Below are 16,372 nucleotides of genomic sequence, written 5' to 3' on the forward strand. Positions count from 1 at the left end.
CAGTTGTTCAGAAATGGGAGTAGGAGGGGTGATGGGGCAGGCACACCCAAGGAATCTCAGGAAGAATATCCTTTCCAGTAAGACTATCCTAAGGGCAGGATGACCAGATATTATCTATTGTCCAAACCAGTATACTCGTAAGATTGAAAGGGGGCACTACTAGCAAGTGGGCATAACCCTAAGGAAAGTAGGATGAAAAGCCACCCTCGCTAGGCCACCATCCCCAGCCAATCCTTTCGTTACTCCTACAGGGCCCACTTAACAAAAAGGAAGAAAATCACAGCTAACATTAAAGTTACTTTAGCACAGTGTTTGCACTGAGCAGGGCTTTGTATGAATTATCTCTCTAGTCCCCTCAGCAACTCTGGAGAGGAGATACAAACACCCAAAAATGATAACAAATGCGGACCACATCATTCCCGAAGGAGAGGAGATAATAGTTATATAGGAAATTGGGACTTTGAGAAGTCCAGGAATCACCCAAAGGCATTTCCCTCCAGAACACACAATTGCCCATCACAACTCCGTTGCCCCCTGGTAAGACCCTCCATTTTCTATTTATCTACACTGTAACTGTCTTCCTAGGACCTGCTCAATTGGAAGCTTTTCATGACAGCACTTCACTCATTGCTTCAGGTTTTAAAAGCTTATTAGACTTACAATTAGCATCATTTCACTACGTGACTCCCAGATGAAAAGGTAAGGATTTTCCTTCGTGTCTAACATCATCTCCCAAACATAAAGCTATAGGTAGATAGATTCAGATGTCACGTATATAGATGTACACACAGAAGAGCTGGCAGGTTTCATGTTGAAACTTGAAGAATGTGTCACCTTTCTCTGCATCTTACTCATGGAAGGTATAGGCCATTGTCCCATGCTTTAACTCTCATAGTGGAGTTTGTGCTACTCATATGCTGCATGTACTAATAAAACAAGTTTTGATTTTTTAAAATTCAATTTATTGGGGTGAGATTGGTTAAGAAAATGATATAGGTTTCAAGGTATATTGCATTGTGTGTTCACCACCCAGTCATCTCCATCTGTCACCATATATTTGACCCCCTCTTCCTTCTTCAACCTCCCCCCACCCCGCCTTTTCCCTCTGGTAACCACCATACTGTTGTGTCTATGAGTTTTTGTCTTGCCTGTTCGTTTATTGCTTTGTTGTAGATCCCACGCGTGAAATCATATGGTTCTTGACTTTTTCCATCACTTAGCATGCTAAGTGAAATAAGTCAGATGGAAAAGTTTTCATTTTAGTCAGTTTTAAATTTTAGGAAGTCTATTTGTAAGAACTTAAGTTACACATGGATGTGGACCCACCTTAACTAATTTTATGAAAAGACCTATCATCATTTTTGCATATTACTTTATACCATTTACTTGTAAATTAAAAAAAAAAAAAACAACCTTGAAAATTGAAAAGAAGTGAAGTCTACCTAAAACGATCAAATTCAGAACCATACCTCAAGAACAAATAAGTTTCACTTGTAAGTTAACCTAAACTTGATTTCTGTGACCAATTAACCAATAAGACCAAAAAAAAAAAATTACCTAAAACATACAGCTTCATAAAATTTAGAGAAGTATATAGATATTATCAAATAAGTAAGACATCAAAAGAGTTTTCCAAAGATTTATTGAAGCAGAAACAAATTGGTCAGATACTGGTTGGAAAAAAGCAGTTTTAAAGGTATTCAAAAATACTTTTTAAAAAGTATTCTAGCACAAGGCTTCTTTGTAAACTAGATTATGTTGTAAACTTTCTTCTAAATCTCTTAGTTTAGGAGTGTTGGTTCTTAAGAACTAGAACTTATTCCTATTCCAAATCTATCTTGCGCTCCTGAAAAACTGCAGAAAGGCACTTGAAAGCTGTTTCTTTAAGATAAGGATTTCTTTTTTTGTTCTTGCTGGTAATACATTGCTGACTTGAGTGTGTGCAATTTTCATTCCAGATCATCATGATGCTGAGATGTTTCATTGATAACCTGTTAAAAAAATATTCAAATCAAACATACTACGACATGCTAAAGGTTAAATCCCCCCATTCAGCATGATAAAGAAAAATCCTACAAATTATATGTAATTTATTGGGAAAGGCAGAGGGTTATTTTGGTTCTGCATGAACAGGGTTACAGCTGGGGGGTACAGATAATATGTGAAATGAACTTCACCTATAAGCGAAATAAGTATCCAATGGAATATTAGGACATCAAAAAAGAAAACTTTTTAAAAAATAAAACTGTGTTTATGAAGAAGGATGCTATAATAATTCTACGCAAAAGTTTAAAAGCAACTAAGACATTACAATGTACATCAAGTACATTTTAAGTATGTGTGCAAGGCATGATTCCATGAAGACGACAATAAATTTCGGCCATTTATTTCCCCGCATAAAGAGGTAACGAGAAACTTCTTGATCATATAGTCCTTGTACTATGTAACAGGGCCTAGGAATGTATAGGTGATGGTCAATAGGGAAGGCCATATGTCTAAGGGTGAAAACACTCCTGATTACTGAGGTAGTCTAATGAAACGGTTCATAAAGCTAACCTAGGAAGTAACTGAAGGAAGATGTACTCCCATTTTAAATTAAGGATGATAGAAAAACCACTAATGTTGGCCTGAAGGAAGACTGCTATCTCACCTTCACATCTAGGAGCTAAATACTTAGTTGGCTGCCAGCAGTACTGAAAGAAGAGACCTATTCTCTTTCTAGCAGGCACGACTGAAACTGAAACCTCCCAAACTAGCTGGCTGTATCTGAGCTAGACTTATTGATTTAAAAGGATATCAATGCCTGTCTGAGATTACGCCAGTTTGGATTTAATGATACCAACCTGTCCATCTCTAGTTTCAACCGTCTTAATTAGAAGTGTCCTTTTTGAGTGGGTGTCAACGAGAGGGAGTGAATCCACCAGGTTGGTTTCTGAATAAAGAAAACAAAGGCCCCAAATGCATAAAAATGAAATTCTGAAAAGACAAATAACTATTTTGGCCAAATAATTCTGATTTTTGTTCACAATTTTTGTTCACAGTTTAAAGCACTACTCCCAAAATAATTCTAAAAACTATTAGCTATTTTAAAACCCAGGGTCTAACATCAGTGTTGCATCAGAAGGTAAGATACTACTTGGGTTTGCAAATTATGGATGTTTTATAGCATTTTCTCTTATAAGGCATTTTACAAGTATCATTTAAAAATGAGTGCTTTCTAAACAGAACGGTTTACAAGCTGCTGAAATTTTTCATCAAGAGCAACCAAATGCTTACCCCTCAGGTTCAGGGAAGAAAAGGCTGGCAGAGGCAGAGAAATCCTTAAAAAAAAAGAAAGATAAAGAAGAAGTAAAATTTTTGGAAAGCAACTCGGACAACAAGGAACCAGTGTATACATTTCTTATTTTCATCAAATAAGAAAATTTACTCTCGTAATTCATAAGTGAGGGATTTGCTTCAAAAGCGTTTCCCCGAGTGATCTCATTATTAGTACATTTAAATATTTTCCTCCAAGCATCTTCCCCACAGGTGTGTGAGCCGGAGGCCTCCTAGGGTGGGAGGATCATCCTTGGCTTTCCCCAAATCATAGGCTCAAAGCCCAGCTCTGCTATTGATTAACCAACTAGGGCAAGTTACTCAATCTCTCTGAACCTAAGGCTCCTCCTTATTTATAAAAAGTTGTAAGCAGTTCCCTTGAAGAAATGTTCTTAAGATAAATAAAATAATGTTATGTATAGCGAGTGGCATGCTACCTAGCTAATGACAGCTGTCAATTCACCCACTCAAGTCCTTGTTCCATACCTGCTCTCCTCGCCTTCCAGCAGTTTCCTGTAGGTGGCAATCTCGATGTCCAGAGCCATCTTGACATTCAGCAGGTCCTGGTATTCACGAAGGTGACGAGCCATCTCTTCCTTCATGTTCTGAATCTCGTCCTGCAGGCGGCCGATAGTGTCTTGGTAGTTAGCAGCTTCAACAGCAAAGTTCTCTTCCATTTCCCGCATCTGGCGTTCCAGAGACTCGTTCTGCAGGAGGTGAGAAAGCCTTCTAACGTTCATTGCCAGAAAAACCCAGCTGTGCCCAGCACCCTTTACAGAACATTTGCAACCATTTCCATAAGTGGCCAGTGGGGAACACTCTGATTTCAGCTGGAGAATACAAGTACCACGTCCTTTCCTATCGGAAGCAATAACCTATGTAAGTGAAAACCTTCAGCTCTCAAGGTCTGGATCTGTCTCGACAAGTCATTTTCTTTTGATAGACATTTTTTCTTCAACTGAGCTTTTGGTCAGATGTCACCAGGAGTTTGGTCAATGGAAAGGATCTAAGTGGGTGATTGTCCCTCTTGTACTGCAGTGTGATACTCACGGTTCCTTTAAGAGCATCCACTTCGCAGGTGAGGGACTGCACCTGTCTCCGGTACTCATTTGACTCCTGCTTTGCCTGGCGCAGGGCATCATTGTTCCGGTTAGCGGCCTCGGACAGGTCAGCAAACTGTGAGAAAGAAATCAGAGATGTAGATCACCCAAACAACTTGATTCTGTCTGAGATTCTCCCATACCTGGACAAATGGGGAAGCTTAAAACTCGCAAACAAATAAGGCTATTATGGAGGCTGAGGAGTGTGAGTGGTGAGGAGGCAGTAGCAACAAACAAAACTTGAAGTTAAGCCACCTTTCTGACTGTAGCGAAAGGGTATGTAGGAATCACAGACAGGTACAGCATTTGCAGAACAAAATGCTTTTCTTTTGTGCTAGCCACATTAGCTTGTTTCATACCTTGGACTTGTACCATTCTTCAGCCTCCTGAAGATTCTTGGCAGCCACGCTTTCGTACTGCTGACGTACGTCGCGCAGGGCAGCCGTGAGGTCAGGCTTGGAAACATCCACATCGATTTGGACATGCTGTTCCTGAATCTGAGCCTGCAGCTCCCCGATTTCCTCAAGAAAAAACATACAGAAGGTCAGCCATCCCAAGTATGGGAGCGGCTTCACCCACGTGCATTCATGAAAAGGGACTCCACTTACCTCCTCATGCAGTTTCTTCAAAAAGACAATCTCTTCTTGCAAGGATTCCACTTTACGCTCAAGGTCAAGACGTGCCAAAGAAGCATTGTCAACATCCTATTTTGAAAAGAGAAAAGACAGGACATTGAAGATGCTAAAGTCTATGGCTTATTTATTCATTTCAAATTAACCATCTGAGCTCATTGTATTTAGTATAAAAAGGGTGCTGACAAATTTTATGACTTTCAAGTAAGTTTGTAAATTACCCAGTGCTTAATATACTGTTTTCTTCTCTTCATTAAAAAATTTGAATTGTGACCCACTGTGGTGTACTCAAGGTGACTAACAGACAATTTAAAAATAAATAAGTGTATACCACCATGGTAAACTGTACTCGGTAAATTACTACTGAATCCACATTATACCAGTGAAGTTTTTTTTTTTTTTTTAATTTAGAAAATCAATGCCACAGCATTAAAACAAATTTGTTTTGAAACATCATGGAATAATGCAATGCTAGGAGTTGACCAGATGTCACAACTTCATAAATACATGAGTACATGTAGAACAGAAATTTGTATTTCAAATGTGTGTACCGAAGCTCTATTTCCAACCCCCTCTGCTCAAATCTGAAATGTATCCTTATGATCCAAAGCAAATATGGAGTTATCTGGCATTCAAGTTACAAAGCTAGATTCATACTCCAATTCAGGATGGACACTGGCAAAGATGCAGGTCAAGCAAATCATGAAAAGAAATGTAACTCTGAACTGCGTTTTCTTTGCTTTCTCTGGTGAATTTTTTTTTCTTTCTGAAACCCCTGCCTCATTCTACAGGGTGTGTCCATCATTTTCACTTAGCACTGTGTCAATTCAGTTACTTAGTTTCAGAATGACTGATCAAAACTTTTGCATATAATGAAACTACTGTGTATGTAGAATTCTTGCTACTTTGGCTCTCCTTCTGAGTTCCCACAAGTTTATAACTCAGGTTTTATTTCCCCTCAAGGGAATATCATAAGGATTTTTATACCCCTGATCTTGTAAGCGGTTATCTTTGGAGTACAGTTTTATAGCCTTATCATCTTAAAATGTTGATACTTCTACCACCTTCATGGGAATGTAACTGAGGAATGGGTGATGATTTAAAAATAATGAGGCTTTGGAAAAATTCATTTTTGCTTGTTAGTAAGCCCTAAAAAAAGATGTGAGAAGTAACTTGCTAGCCTCTATTTTAAAAAGTATAATGTGACATTCTACTTCATTGAAGAGAAAGAATATGAGGAATGTTACTTAATCCCTAAACAGATCTTCTATACTAATATTGTTTTATGTTAACTCATTACCCTGAAAAACATTACACATATGATGATTATAAATGCCCAATGACTAAAATGACCATACATTGCTGTGTTTAAATTATTTTGGCAAATGTATTTCTGCTTCAAATTGTTATTCAGCTATACTGAGAACTCTTCCTGCTTTTGGATTCCAACTTTAAGTTAAAAAAATCCTTTAAATCCATCTAACTTTGGAGCAAAAACATAAAACAACAACAACAAAAAACACCCCTTTAATTAAAATTCCATTTTTCAGCCTTGGGGTTATTCTTTATTTATGGAGAGAAGTTAAAAATATTGAGACCTTTCCAAATGTGAGGCATGATTGTAGCTTTAAGAACTTTTCACATCACATACTTCACAAGTCTGGGCCAGATATTAGATAACGGATGTTAGCAAATACTTGTGTCCAATTAGAATTGTGCTTACATCATTACATATTCAATAAGAATGTAGCCTGTTGCAAAGCTTCTCCGGGAACACAAAGACTCCTATTATTTCTGTCCAGAGCCATCACACTAGCCAGAGTCTGTATCTACATTCCATAGTGAAGCCCAGAGAAACCATTAATACCTTTCAGCCAGAGGACAGATGGCTCCTTTTCACCCTTATTAGACCACAAAATAGTTGTGCATAGCACTACTTCCATCTAATTTTAAGGCCACAATAGAATTTGCAAAGAAGAAAACCTTGCTGGCTTCGTTCCAGTTAAGCTAACTTTCTTATCCTCCAACACGTTTTACATTTTTAACTACAGGGCAGAATTGCGCTTTTTGCGGCTTTGTAAAAAGTTAGCCAACTTGACTTCGCAAACAGCAATCTCACTCAAACTGTAACTGTTGTAAATCAGATTATCAATGTGTTGCAAGAAATAAACGGAAAAAATATTTCTTTGGAAAAAATCTGGAAACAATAAAAAGTTAAAGACTCTGTCCTCAAGAACAATCATCCTAGGGATTTTATCGAGGAAGCTGCAATCTGGGGTCTTTCTGCCACTAGGGGGCTTTGCGCACAGACGTGAAGTTTTGCACTCTTAGACTTGGGGTAACTTTTAGAATCGCGCGTGGCTTGGGTTGGTTGGGTGGGGTCCAGTGGCTGCGAATGGGAAGAGGATCTACAAACCTGTCTGAAAGACTGCAGGGTTCCCTCGGCATCCTCTCTCTGGAGCATCTCCTCCTGCAATCTGAAACAGTTGCACAGTCACCAGAGGGGAACTGGGAAACCGCCAGGGGCGGGGCGGCCACACCCAACCACCAAGTCGCTGCGCGCCACCTCCGCGGGCACCCAGCGACTGCAGCTTTCGGAACTGTCACCGTCGACAAGTTTTAGCGGGACGTGGGCCGCAGAGTGGAAAAGCAATCACGGTCGTCGCACGGACCTGCAAGGCGAACGCTGTCACCCCGCCCCCGAGAAGCCTCTGCAACCCCTTTGTCTAGCTTTCCGCACAGTCTCTCCCCCCCCCACCCCCTCCTCAGGGCTGGCAGTCCGCCAGAAGGGGCCAGGAAACTTGCTAAGAGTTTGGACACACTGCGCTCATCGTTTGCAAGGGCCTTCAGCTAATCACCGGCACTTTCAAGACATGCGACCTGAAACGGGCGTTCTTAGGCAATGAGTGGGTGTGGAGGGGAACTGCCAAGTCTGGGTTCCGGGCCGGGCTGAGCCACGGCAGCCACATCCCCGCTTCGCTGCTGTCCCCCCAGGTTACATCCCCCAGGGCGTGGCAGCTCCTCGTGGGGGGGGGGGCGAACCCCTCTCCCTCCCTCCCGCGGCCCGCGTGGGCGTCGCCTTACTTCTCCCGGAGCCGCATGACGTCCTCGGCCAGGTTGTCGCGCTCCACCTCGACGCGGGCCTTGTCGTTGGTGAGCTGGTCCACCTGCCGGCGCAGCTCCCGCATCTCCTCCTCGTAGAGGTCCCCCAGCCGCGACTTGCCCTGGCCCTTGAGCTGCTCGAGCTCGGCCAGCAGGATCTTGTTCTGCTGCTCCAGGAAGCGCACCTTGTCGATGTAGTTGGCGAAGCGGTCATTCAGCTCCTGCAACTCCACCTTCTCGTTGGTGCGGGTGTTCTTGAACTCGGTGTTGATGGCGTCGGCCAGCGAGAAGTCCACCGAGTCCTGCAGGAGCCGCAAGCCGGGAACACCGCTCCGCAGGCGGACGGCCGAGGAGCGCGTGGCGTACATCCCGCCGGGGGCGGAGGCGTAGACGCTGCGGCTGGTGCTGGGGCGCAGAGCGCTGCCCAGACTGTAGCTGCGGGTGGACGAGGTCACGTAGCTCCGGCTGGAGCTCGGCCGGCTGGCGGTGCCGGGGCCGCCGAACATCCTGCGGTAGGAGGACGAGGACATGGACCTGGTGGACATGGCTGCGGAGGGTGGCGATGGGCTGGGTGGGTGGCTGTGGCGGCGCGGGCTGGCTCCGGGCAGAGGCGAGCGAGGGCGCGGTGGGTGTGGGCGGTGGGAGCGCTGCGGCGTCTCTGGCGCGGAGACCCTGGAGCGAGAGTGGCAGAGGACGGGACCCCGCCGAGGGCGCAGTTTTTATAACGTTGGGGAAAAGGGTCCCCTCCCACCGCCATCCGGAGCGCACCAGCCAATGGGGACCCGGCGAGTAGCGGGAAGGGTGGGAGGGGGTTGGGGCGTGGGCACTTTGGAGCCTTCCTCCTCCCGGCTCCTGGGCTCCTGCGACTGAGCATGGGCCCGTTACTTCTTGGCTGGGCTGGGACTTTTGGGGGCTTTCCTAATGATGGCCTGAGCTCTGCTCATCCCTGGGTGCTGAAAAAGGCGGGGTCTCACGTTGGCGGGGGAACGCACCCAAGACTGGGTCAAAGGGGTCCCGGGCACCTCGCCAAAGAGGCGTGGGAGGAGGCGCGCGAGTGGGAGGGGCGGGTGGCTGCAAGATTGCGGTCGGCGGGGAGCGGGTGGGTGCGGAGACCCACCGGCAAAGGAGTAGGAAGAGGGGGAGTAAGGGATCCAGCAGATTGGAAGGCGTGGTAACAGAAACAAAGAGCGCCCGAGATTGGAGCGCGAGGTGGGGGGCGCACAGCCCGGGTCGCCGGGCTCGGGCCCCCGCGCAGCCTCGCGTGTTGGGCTTGGACAGGGATCTCTCTGGCCCGCATCTCTTGTCACCCTTTCGCCTTAGGTTTCCTGGTCAGGGACGTGACGGGCTGGGTCGGGCTTTGGACCGCGTGAGCTGCGAGGCGGCGACCCCAGGGAGTGGGGTGGGGTCGCTGAGTCACTGGCAATGAGTCACTGTGCTCTCTGCCTGCCTAGGTGGAGGGCTCCTAGCGGTTTGCGGGAACCGTTAGACGGGATGGACTCAGGGCTCCCCTGGCCCCGCGCGCACTGGTTTTCCAAGTTTTACCAACTTCGAGGCGGGCCGCCGCTTTCTTGTGTGCAGTTCTCTGGTAGGGGAGACCACAGCGCCTCGGAGTTCTTAACTCGCCAAAGCCTGATTTTGCTCCAATGAGCGGACTTCTTTGCAAGAAACATATGCAGACCCTGGACTGTCGCCCAAACACGGGTTTTTTCTTGCCAAGTTTCCTCCCACCCTCCCCTCGGGTCTCCTCTCAGCCTCCCCCACACCCCCCCCCACACGAAACCACACCCAACTTTGAACAAGATCTGAAACTTCTGGGTGAAAGAGGAAACTCAGCGTAGTTTCAAAATCAAATTCAGTGATCACTGGTTTTTGTGCTACAGTGGCAGTCATTAAAGGTATAATCTGCGCCAGTTATAGAATTAATTAGGTGTTGCTTTAAAACTCCAATTTGATTAATGAAAAGCCATTATGTGACTCAAAGGTCATAATATTTGGGGGGAGGATCGATTTATGTGTTCATTTAGCTGTGCACATTGCAGGATTGTGGTGACGTGTCTGGGAAATGCCACAGGTTCTTTCGGCCTGTTTTCCAGAAGAATTTGGGCAGAGAAAACTGTCTACAGAACAAAAAGCGTTTAGTCCAGAGCACCAAGGGAGTGTTCAGAGTCCACGACTGAAACCTTTCTAGGTAAATCACTCAAGGGCTATTGTTGCAATATTAGGAACATGCAGAACAGAGTTACCTCTAAAGGGAGATGAAGAGAGTGAAGACAAGCCAGTCTTTTTGTGAATTAAATAGCAATTCAAAAAAATCACAGGGTTTTTTGTTTGTTTGTTTTTGAGTGCATAGAACATTTAGGGAGTACTGAAAGGATTAATTCCAAAACCTGTAAAAACAGAAGCATCTTGATTCTATAGTGAATAGGTGAGGTAGTGTGTGTGGGGGCGAAATAAGTAAAACCCTCCTTCTGGCTCTTCTATTTTTTTTTCCTTTTTTGCAAAAGGGTACTGGAGGTTACCTAGCATTTAAGAAAAATAGTGTAGAACCAAATGAAGGTTTTATTCTAGCTTCTTTGTACAAGCGTCTTTCAGGCAATATTTTGTTTACCTCATTTCAGTTAATTCTGCCCTAGTGCACTGCCAGAGTTGAGCGGCAGGACCCTTTGCTGTACAGCTCCCCTGCTGTGGGTTTCCTTTATTCTCTCTGACACTGGGACGCTGTGTATCCCTCCCAAGGAGCATTCCTGGGGCTCAGTGCTCTGGCAAACCAGCTTCTGCTCCACGTTACCATCTTGCTCTCCGAGAGCCCTTTATTTAAGTCACTGGTCAGGAAATGTCACCATTGTGAGTTTTCCTGGAACCCTTAGAATGAGAAAAAGTCCTCTCAATATGGGGGGAAAGAGGGTGGACCTTCCTCCCACCTAAGATGCTGATCCCAGGGCAGTGCAGTGGTGCTGTCAGGGGACGCTTGCTGGCTGACTCACCATGGAAAATGAGGGCAAGGCTCTGGTGCATTGTGGCCATGTGCCCTGCTGGTGACCACAGCAAATTCCTCAGGGCTGTGGTGACTTCCTCTGGGGTGGACTCTGGACCTCATCGTCTCAGGGGTACCCCTTCTCCAATCTGTTTTTTCAGGACTGTGATGTGTTCACTTGCTGTCGTAGCTCAGGCTGCTGTGACAAAATACCACAGACGGGGTGGCATACAAAATACACATTTATTTCTCACACTTCTGGAGGCAGGAAGTCCAAGATCAAGGTGCCTACAGATTTGGTGCCTGATGAGGACCTGCTTCCTGGTTTGCAGAGAGCTGCCTTCTTGCTGTGTCCTCACATGAAGTTCAGGGGAAGCAAACTCTGGCCTCTCCCTTTTCTTATAAGGGCACTAATCCCATCATGGGGCTTTACTCTCAACTCCTCATCTAAACCTAATCACCTCTGAAAGGCCCCACCTCCAAATACCATCTTTGGAGATTAGGGTTCTAACAGGAATTTCGGGGTGGAGTACAAACATTCAGCCCATTGCACTGGCCATACAGCGAGTGTGTGCGTGTACACACAACACACACACACACACACACACACACAAACACACACACAGTCTCTGGTGTGTGCTTCTTATTAGAAATTGCCATAGCTTGGGGTGGACTGTAGAGTGTAGAAAAGTGAAGGTTACAAAAACACTTTTACTCATTTATGTAGAATGCATGAGACTTTGGAAAGAAGTAAATGCATTGGGAAATAAATTATGCAATGTCTATCTAGCACAATGCCTCGACCAGTGGATGACAGTCATCGCTGAGGGAAATCAATATGTCTCAAGTAACATCCTTGAATATGATTAACTCATCCTGCTTACTTTTTGGAAGCAAACAGGATTTAGATATAGCTTTCTCAGTTTTCATATTTACTTTGTGACTGCTGTGAAAGCCTATCTCAGAGTAGCTTTAAATGCTGAACTGTGAAGCTGCTTCAAACACTGCGTGATGCAGGTTGTGTGTAAATAAGGACACAAAGGTGCAATTTGTAGGCCAGGTGTACACGTCACCAAATCTAAAGTACTGGCAGTGATTTTGGAATGTGCAAGCTGTAGTAATTTCAGTTGCATTGGATGATGAGAACTGATGGACCAGCCAGCCATGCGGAGAGGAGCTCAGTGGCCTGTGGGAGCTTTAGGAGAGCTGGCTGGCAGGTGGCCGTGCCAAGAGGACAACTTCTAGCAGGATCGCCTGGATGGAATGTTAGCAATGAGCAGGTGGATTAAGTGAGATGGTGAAAAGCATGGCAAACCTAAAAGGCATGGAAGCAAAGATAACAATACTATGATAAATGCCTGTTTTCTGTGCCCGCTGGATGACCTGAACTTTTCATGGAATTTAATGCTCTCACAACGTCCTGTGAGATAGAGTTGACCATCCATTTCACACATGAAGTGTCTAACATGCAGGCTAACGATTTGCTCACGGTCTTTAACTAGTAGGAGAGAGGAAGAGAGCAAGAATTTGAACTGACTCCAAATGCCTTCTTTCTTTTCTCTTTGCCATGATGATTTTGCTTACTGTCAACCAGTTCAATTCACAAATATTATTTAGGGCCCTACTGTGTTCCAGGAACTGAAAAGAGAAAAGACAGGATAATTATCAATTCTGTTGTGCAGGAGCAGATTCCCAGAGGAGTTTGGCAGACATTAAGAAATGTTTTATGTTATTCAGATGTCGCTGATTTACAAGGTCCGACAACTAAGTTCGCAAACTCATCCTAGGAAAAGTGCTACATACCTCATTGCTGAGTATCATTCCGGTCGCCTTCGAAGTACTCCCCTTGGGAAACCATACACCGACGCCCGCGCCTAGTTCACCCTTCAAAGCAATTTAGGAACTCTTTCTCTGGAATGGCCATCAGAGCTATCGTTGTATTACCCTTGATGTCCTGAATGTCATCAAAATGTCTTCCTTTCAATATTTCCTTTATCATCAGATAAAGGAAGAAGTCATTGGGGGCCAGATCAGATGGGTAGGGAGGGTGTTCCAATCCAGTTATTTGTTCACTGGCCAAAAACTCCCTCACAGACAGTGACCTGTGAGTTGGTACATTGTCGTGATGTAAAAGCCATGAATTGTTGGTGAAAAGTTCAGGACGTCTAACTTTTTCATGCAGTCTTTTCAGCACTTCCAGAAAGTAAACTTGGTTAACTGTTTATCCAGTTGGTACAAATTCATAATGAATAATCCCTCTGATATCAACAAAAGGTTAACAACAATGTTGGAAGAAGTTCATGAACTTAATTGTCAGACCTCGTATAATAGATAAGAAGGGAGTTTGGCTTTCACCTGCAGTCTAAATCCATACTCTGAGTACTAAACACTTTCACCTACATTTCTTTCCCTCTCTTTCAGAGGCATCGTATCCAAAATTGGGCGTACCTGATCCCACACCCTAAAACCCACCAACCACCGTAGATTTCCCTCCTAACTTCCCTGTCTAGTCAGGGCAACACAGCAAACTAACGAGATTGGAAACTTTCATCATTGCAACTTCCTCACTCTTGGATCACACAACTCCAGTGGGTGTCCTGTCCCATTGCTTCCTATATCCACTCCTCTGTTGTGTAACTGTCACTCATCCCAGCCATGTTATACTTCATCCCTGGGGTACTGTTATTGGCTTCGCTCCTCCAGGCTCTTCTTACCCCCACCGATGTGTCTGCCTTCAAGCCACACCCCTTTTTACTAATAACTGCCTTCATAAGACTTCCTGAAAATCCAGAATGAACCAGTCATTCTCGCAGAATGTAAGCTCCATGAAGGCAGGGATTCTTTTTCTCTGTTGTTCACTATCCTATCTTGAAATCTGGAGAGAAGCCTGGCACATTTGTTGAATGTGTGAATTAATGCATGAGTAGTTCATAGAGGAAGGGAGAGAGGGAGGTGGGAGAGAGAGAGGGAGGGGGGAGGGAGGGAATATTTACTAGTGCCTATTGTAGTCATGCATTGTGCTAGTCACTTTACATGTGACTGCATTTGATCTTTACAAGCTATTAATATTATGATGATACACACATTTCATTTGCTTACTCAAAATATGTTTATTGAATATTTACCACGGACCAAGCATTCTGGTAGACAGTGGGGAAAGTCAACAAGGCAGGTTTAATGCATGCATTCTTGGAATGAAGAGTTGAGTCCCCATGTGCGTATGTGTGATACAGGGAGACAATGCTCAAGTCAAGGAACGAACAAAGTAATTACAATTTGTAATAAAGATGATGAATGAACCAGACATTTTGCTGCAGAGGAGCTTAGGTGCATAGCTCAATTGTGGCCTTTGAAAGCCATGCTAAGTATGAACATCTATCCTTATCTCCACTATTTTCCACCAGACAGACATTTCACTGGGGCTCTTAGCTTCTCTGTCCAGTGAATACACCACATTTCCCCCAGGTCAGGTCTTTTCTCATATTCCATTCAACAGCTAGGTGTTACTCATTTTCTGTACTGCCTGCAATGCTTCTTAGTATATGAGGTCTGGAAATTAGGTTCACGAACTCATCCTAGAAAAAGTGTTACATACCTCATTTCTGAATATCACTACAGGCACCTTCCAAGTACTCCCCTTGGGAAATTGTGCACCAATGCTAGCACCTAGTCCACCCTTCAAAGCAATTTTGGAACTCTTTTTCTGTCGTCGTATTACCCTTGCTGTCCTGAATGTCATCAAAATGTCTTCCTTTCAATATTTCCTTTATCTTCAGGTAAAGAAAGAAGTCATTAGGGGCCAGATCACGTGAGTAGGGAAGGTGTTCCAATCCAATTATTTGCTTACTGGCTAAAAACTCCCTCACAGACAGTGCGTGTGAGCTGGTACATTGTTGTGATGCCAGAGCCATGAATTGTTGGCAAAAAGTTCAGGTTGTTTTCTTCTAACATTTTCATATAGCCTTTTCAGCACTTTCAAATAGTAAACTTGGTTAACTGTTTATCCAGTTGGTAAAAATTCATAATGAATAATCCCTCTGATATCAAAAAAGGTTAGCAACATCGTTTTGACTCTTGATTTGTACTGACGGAACTTTTTTGGTCATGGAGAATTGGCTGACATCCGTTGTGTACTTTGACACTTTGTTTCAGGGTCATATCGGTACACCCATGTTTCATCACCAGTGATAACACGGCCTGAAACATCATCTTGCCTGCCCGAAAGGTCTTGGCAAACTGCAACTCTTCTTTGCTCTTGTTCATTGGTGAGCTCATTTGGGACCATTTTTGTACACACCTTTCTTATAACAAGATTTTCAGTTAAGATATTCCTAACTGTTTCTCTATTGATGTTTACTTGGTCTGCTATGCTTCTCATAGTCAGCCAATGATTTTGATGCACAATTTGATGAATTGTTGCAATGTTTTTGTCAGTTCTGCTCGTTACTGGCCGCCCTGACCTCTCTTCATCAGTGACACGCTCTCTCCCCTCAGAAAAACCTTTAATGTGTTTGTACACTGCTGTTTTCTTCATGGCATTATCCCCATAAACTTGGACTAACGTGTCCCTGATTTCTCTTCCACTCTTGCCAAGTTTAACAAGAAGTTTAATGTTTATTTGTTGTTCTAATTCAAGCTCAGACATTCTTACGACTGCACACAAAAACACATAACAACAATAATGAACGCCACTCAGCAAGGCACTACCACATGTTGACATGAACACAGCTGTGAGACACTGATATACAAGGTTACAAAACCTTACTGAGCTGTTTGTACAGGGCTGCCAATGTAAGCGCACGGTGGCAAGTTCGTGAACTTAATTGTCAGACCTCGTATTTAGGTAAGTAAGAACTTTGCATGCCTCTGGGGATCTCTTAGCCTTGTAGAAGGATTAAGCAGCCATATAAAGAGCTGTAATACATAGCACAGTGTGGTGGGTGAGTGATCGAAAGGAGACATGAATGAAATACTGAAGGGTTTCGATGGACAAATGATCATATCCATTTGGTGGAGATCAAAAAATGTATTTAGAAAAGGTGGTTTGAGGAATGGGTATTTTTACAGCTTTTACAGCTTATCATGGTAGAGAAAGGATGGTCAAAACCAGTGAGACAGTATAAGTGAAGACTACATACATGAAAGAGTTCTGGGGACATTTAGGGACTAGCAAGAATCCCAGGGTGGCTGGATGGTGAAGCAGTCGTAAGGGAGAAAGGGAATTGAAAGCTAATATAGGATCATGCGTG

At 44.1% G+C, this 16,372-nt stretch overlaps 1 protein-coding gene across 1 annotated transcript; it reads right to left on the reverse strand.

Moving 5' to 3' along the window:
* Positions 1 to 1,625: 1,625 nt before the first annotated feature.
* Positions 1,626 to 9,016, reverse strand: VIM (vimentin). The gene is made up of 9 exons (XM_081045069.1): positions 8,132 to 9,016; positions 7,464 to 7,524; positions 5,024 to 5,119; positions 4,775 to 4,936; positions 4,366 to 4,491; positions 3,802 to 4,022; positions 3,277 to 3,320; positions 2,844 to 2,932; positions 1,626 to 1,991 (listed from the first exon to the last, which is right to left on the reverse strand). Exons 1-9 carry the CDS (start codon positions 8,692 to 8,694, stop codon positions 1,950 to 1,952), a joined length of 1,404 nt encoding a protein of 467 aa, XP_080901195.1. The 5' UTR covers positions 8,695 to 9,016; the 3' UTR covers positions 1,626 to 1,949.
* Positions 9,017 to 16,372: the final 7,356 nt, after the last annotated feature.

This window comes from Rhinolophus hipposideros (genome assembly GCF_964194185.1).
Source record: "Rhinolophus hipposideros genome assembly, chromosome: 1".
Classification (NCBI taxonomy): domain Eukaryota; kingdom Metazoa; phylum Chordata; class Mammalia; order Chiroptera; family Rhinolophidae; genus Rhinolophus; species Rhinolophus hipposideros.

What these genes read in the sequence shown, in the direction of transcription:
- VIM (XM_081045069.1), bottom strand. Translation starts at nt 8,694, where the DNA reads ATGTCCACCAGGTCCATGTCCTCGTCCTCCTACCGCAGGATGTTCGGC. An exon ending in TGGATGCTCTTAAAGGAACC is followed by an intron (nt 4,023 to 4,365) that starts GTGAGTATCACA and finishes CACCTCCTGCAG; the next exon opens with AACGAGTCTCTGGAACGCCA. An exon ending in CTGGAAGGCGAGGAGAGCAG is followed by an intron (nt 3,321 to 3,801) that starts GTATGGAACAAG and finishes TTTTTTTTTAAG; the next exon opens with GATTTCTCTGCCTCTGCCAG.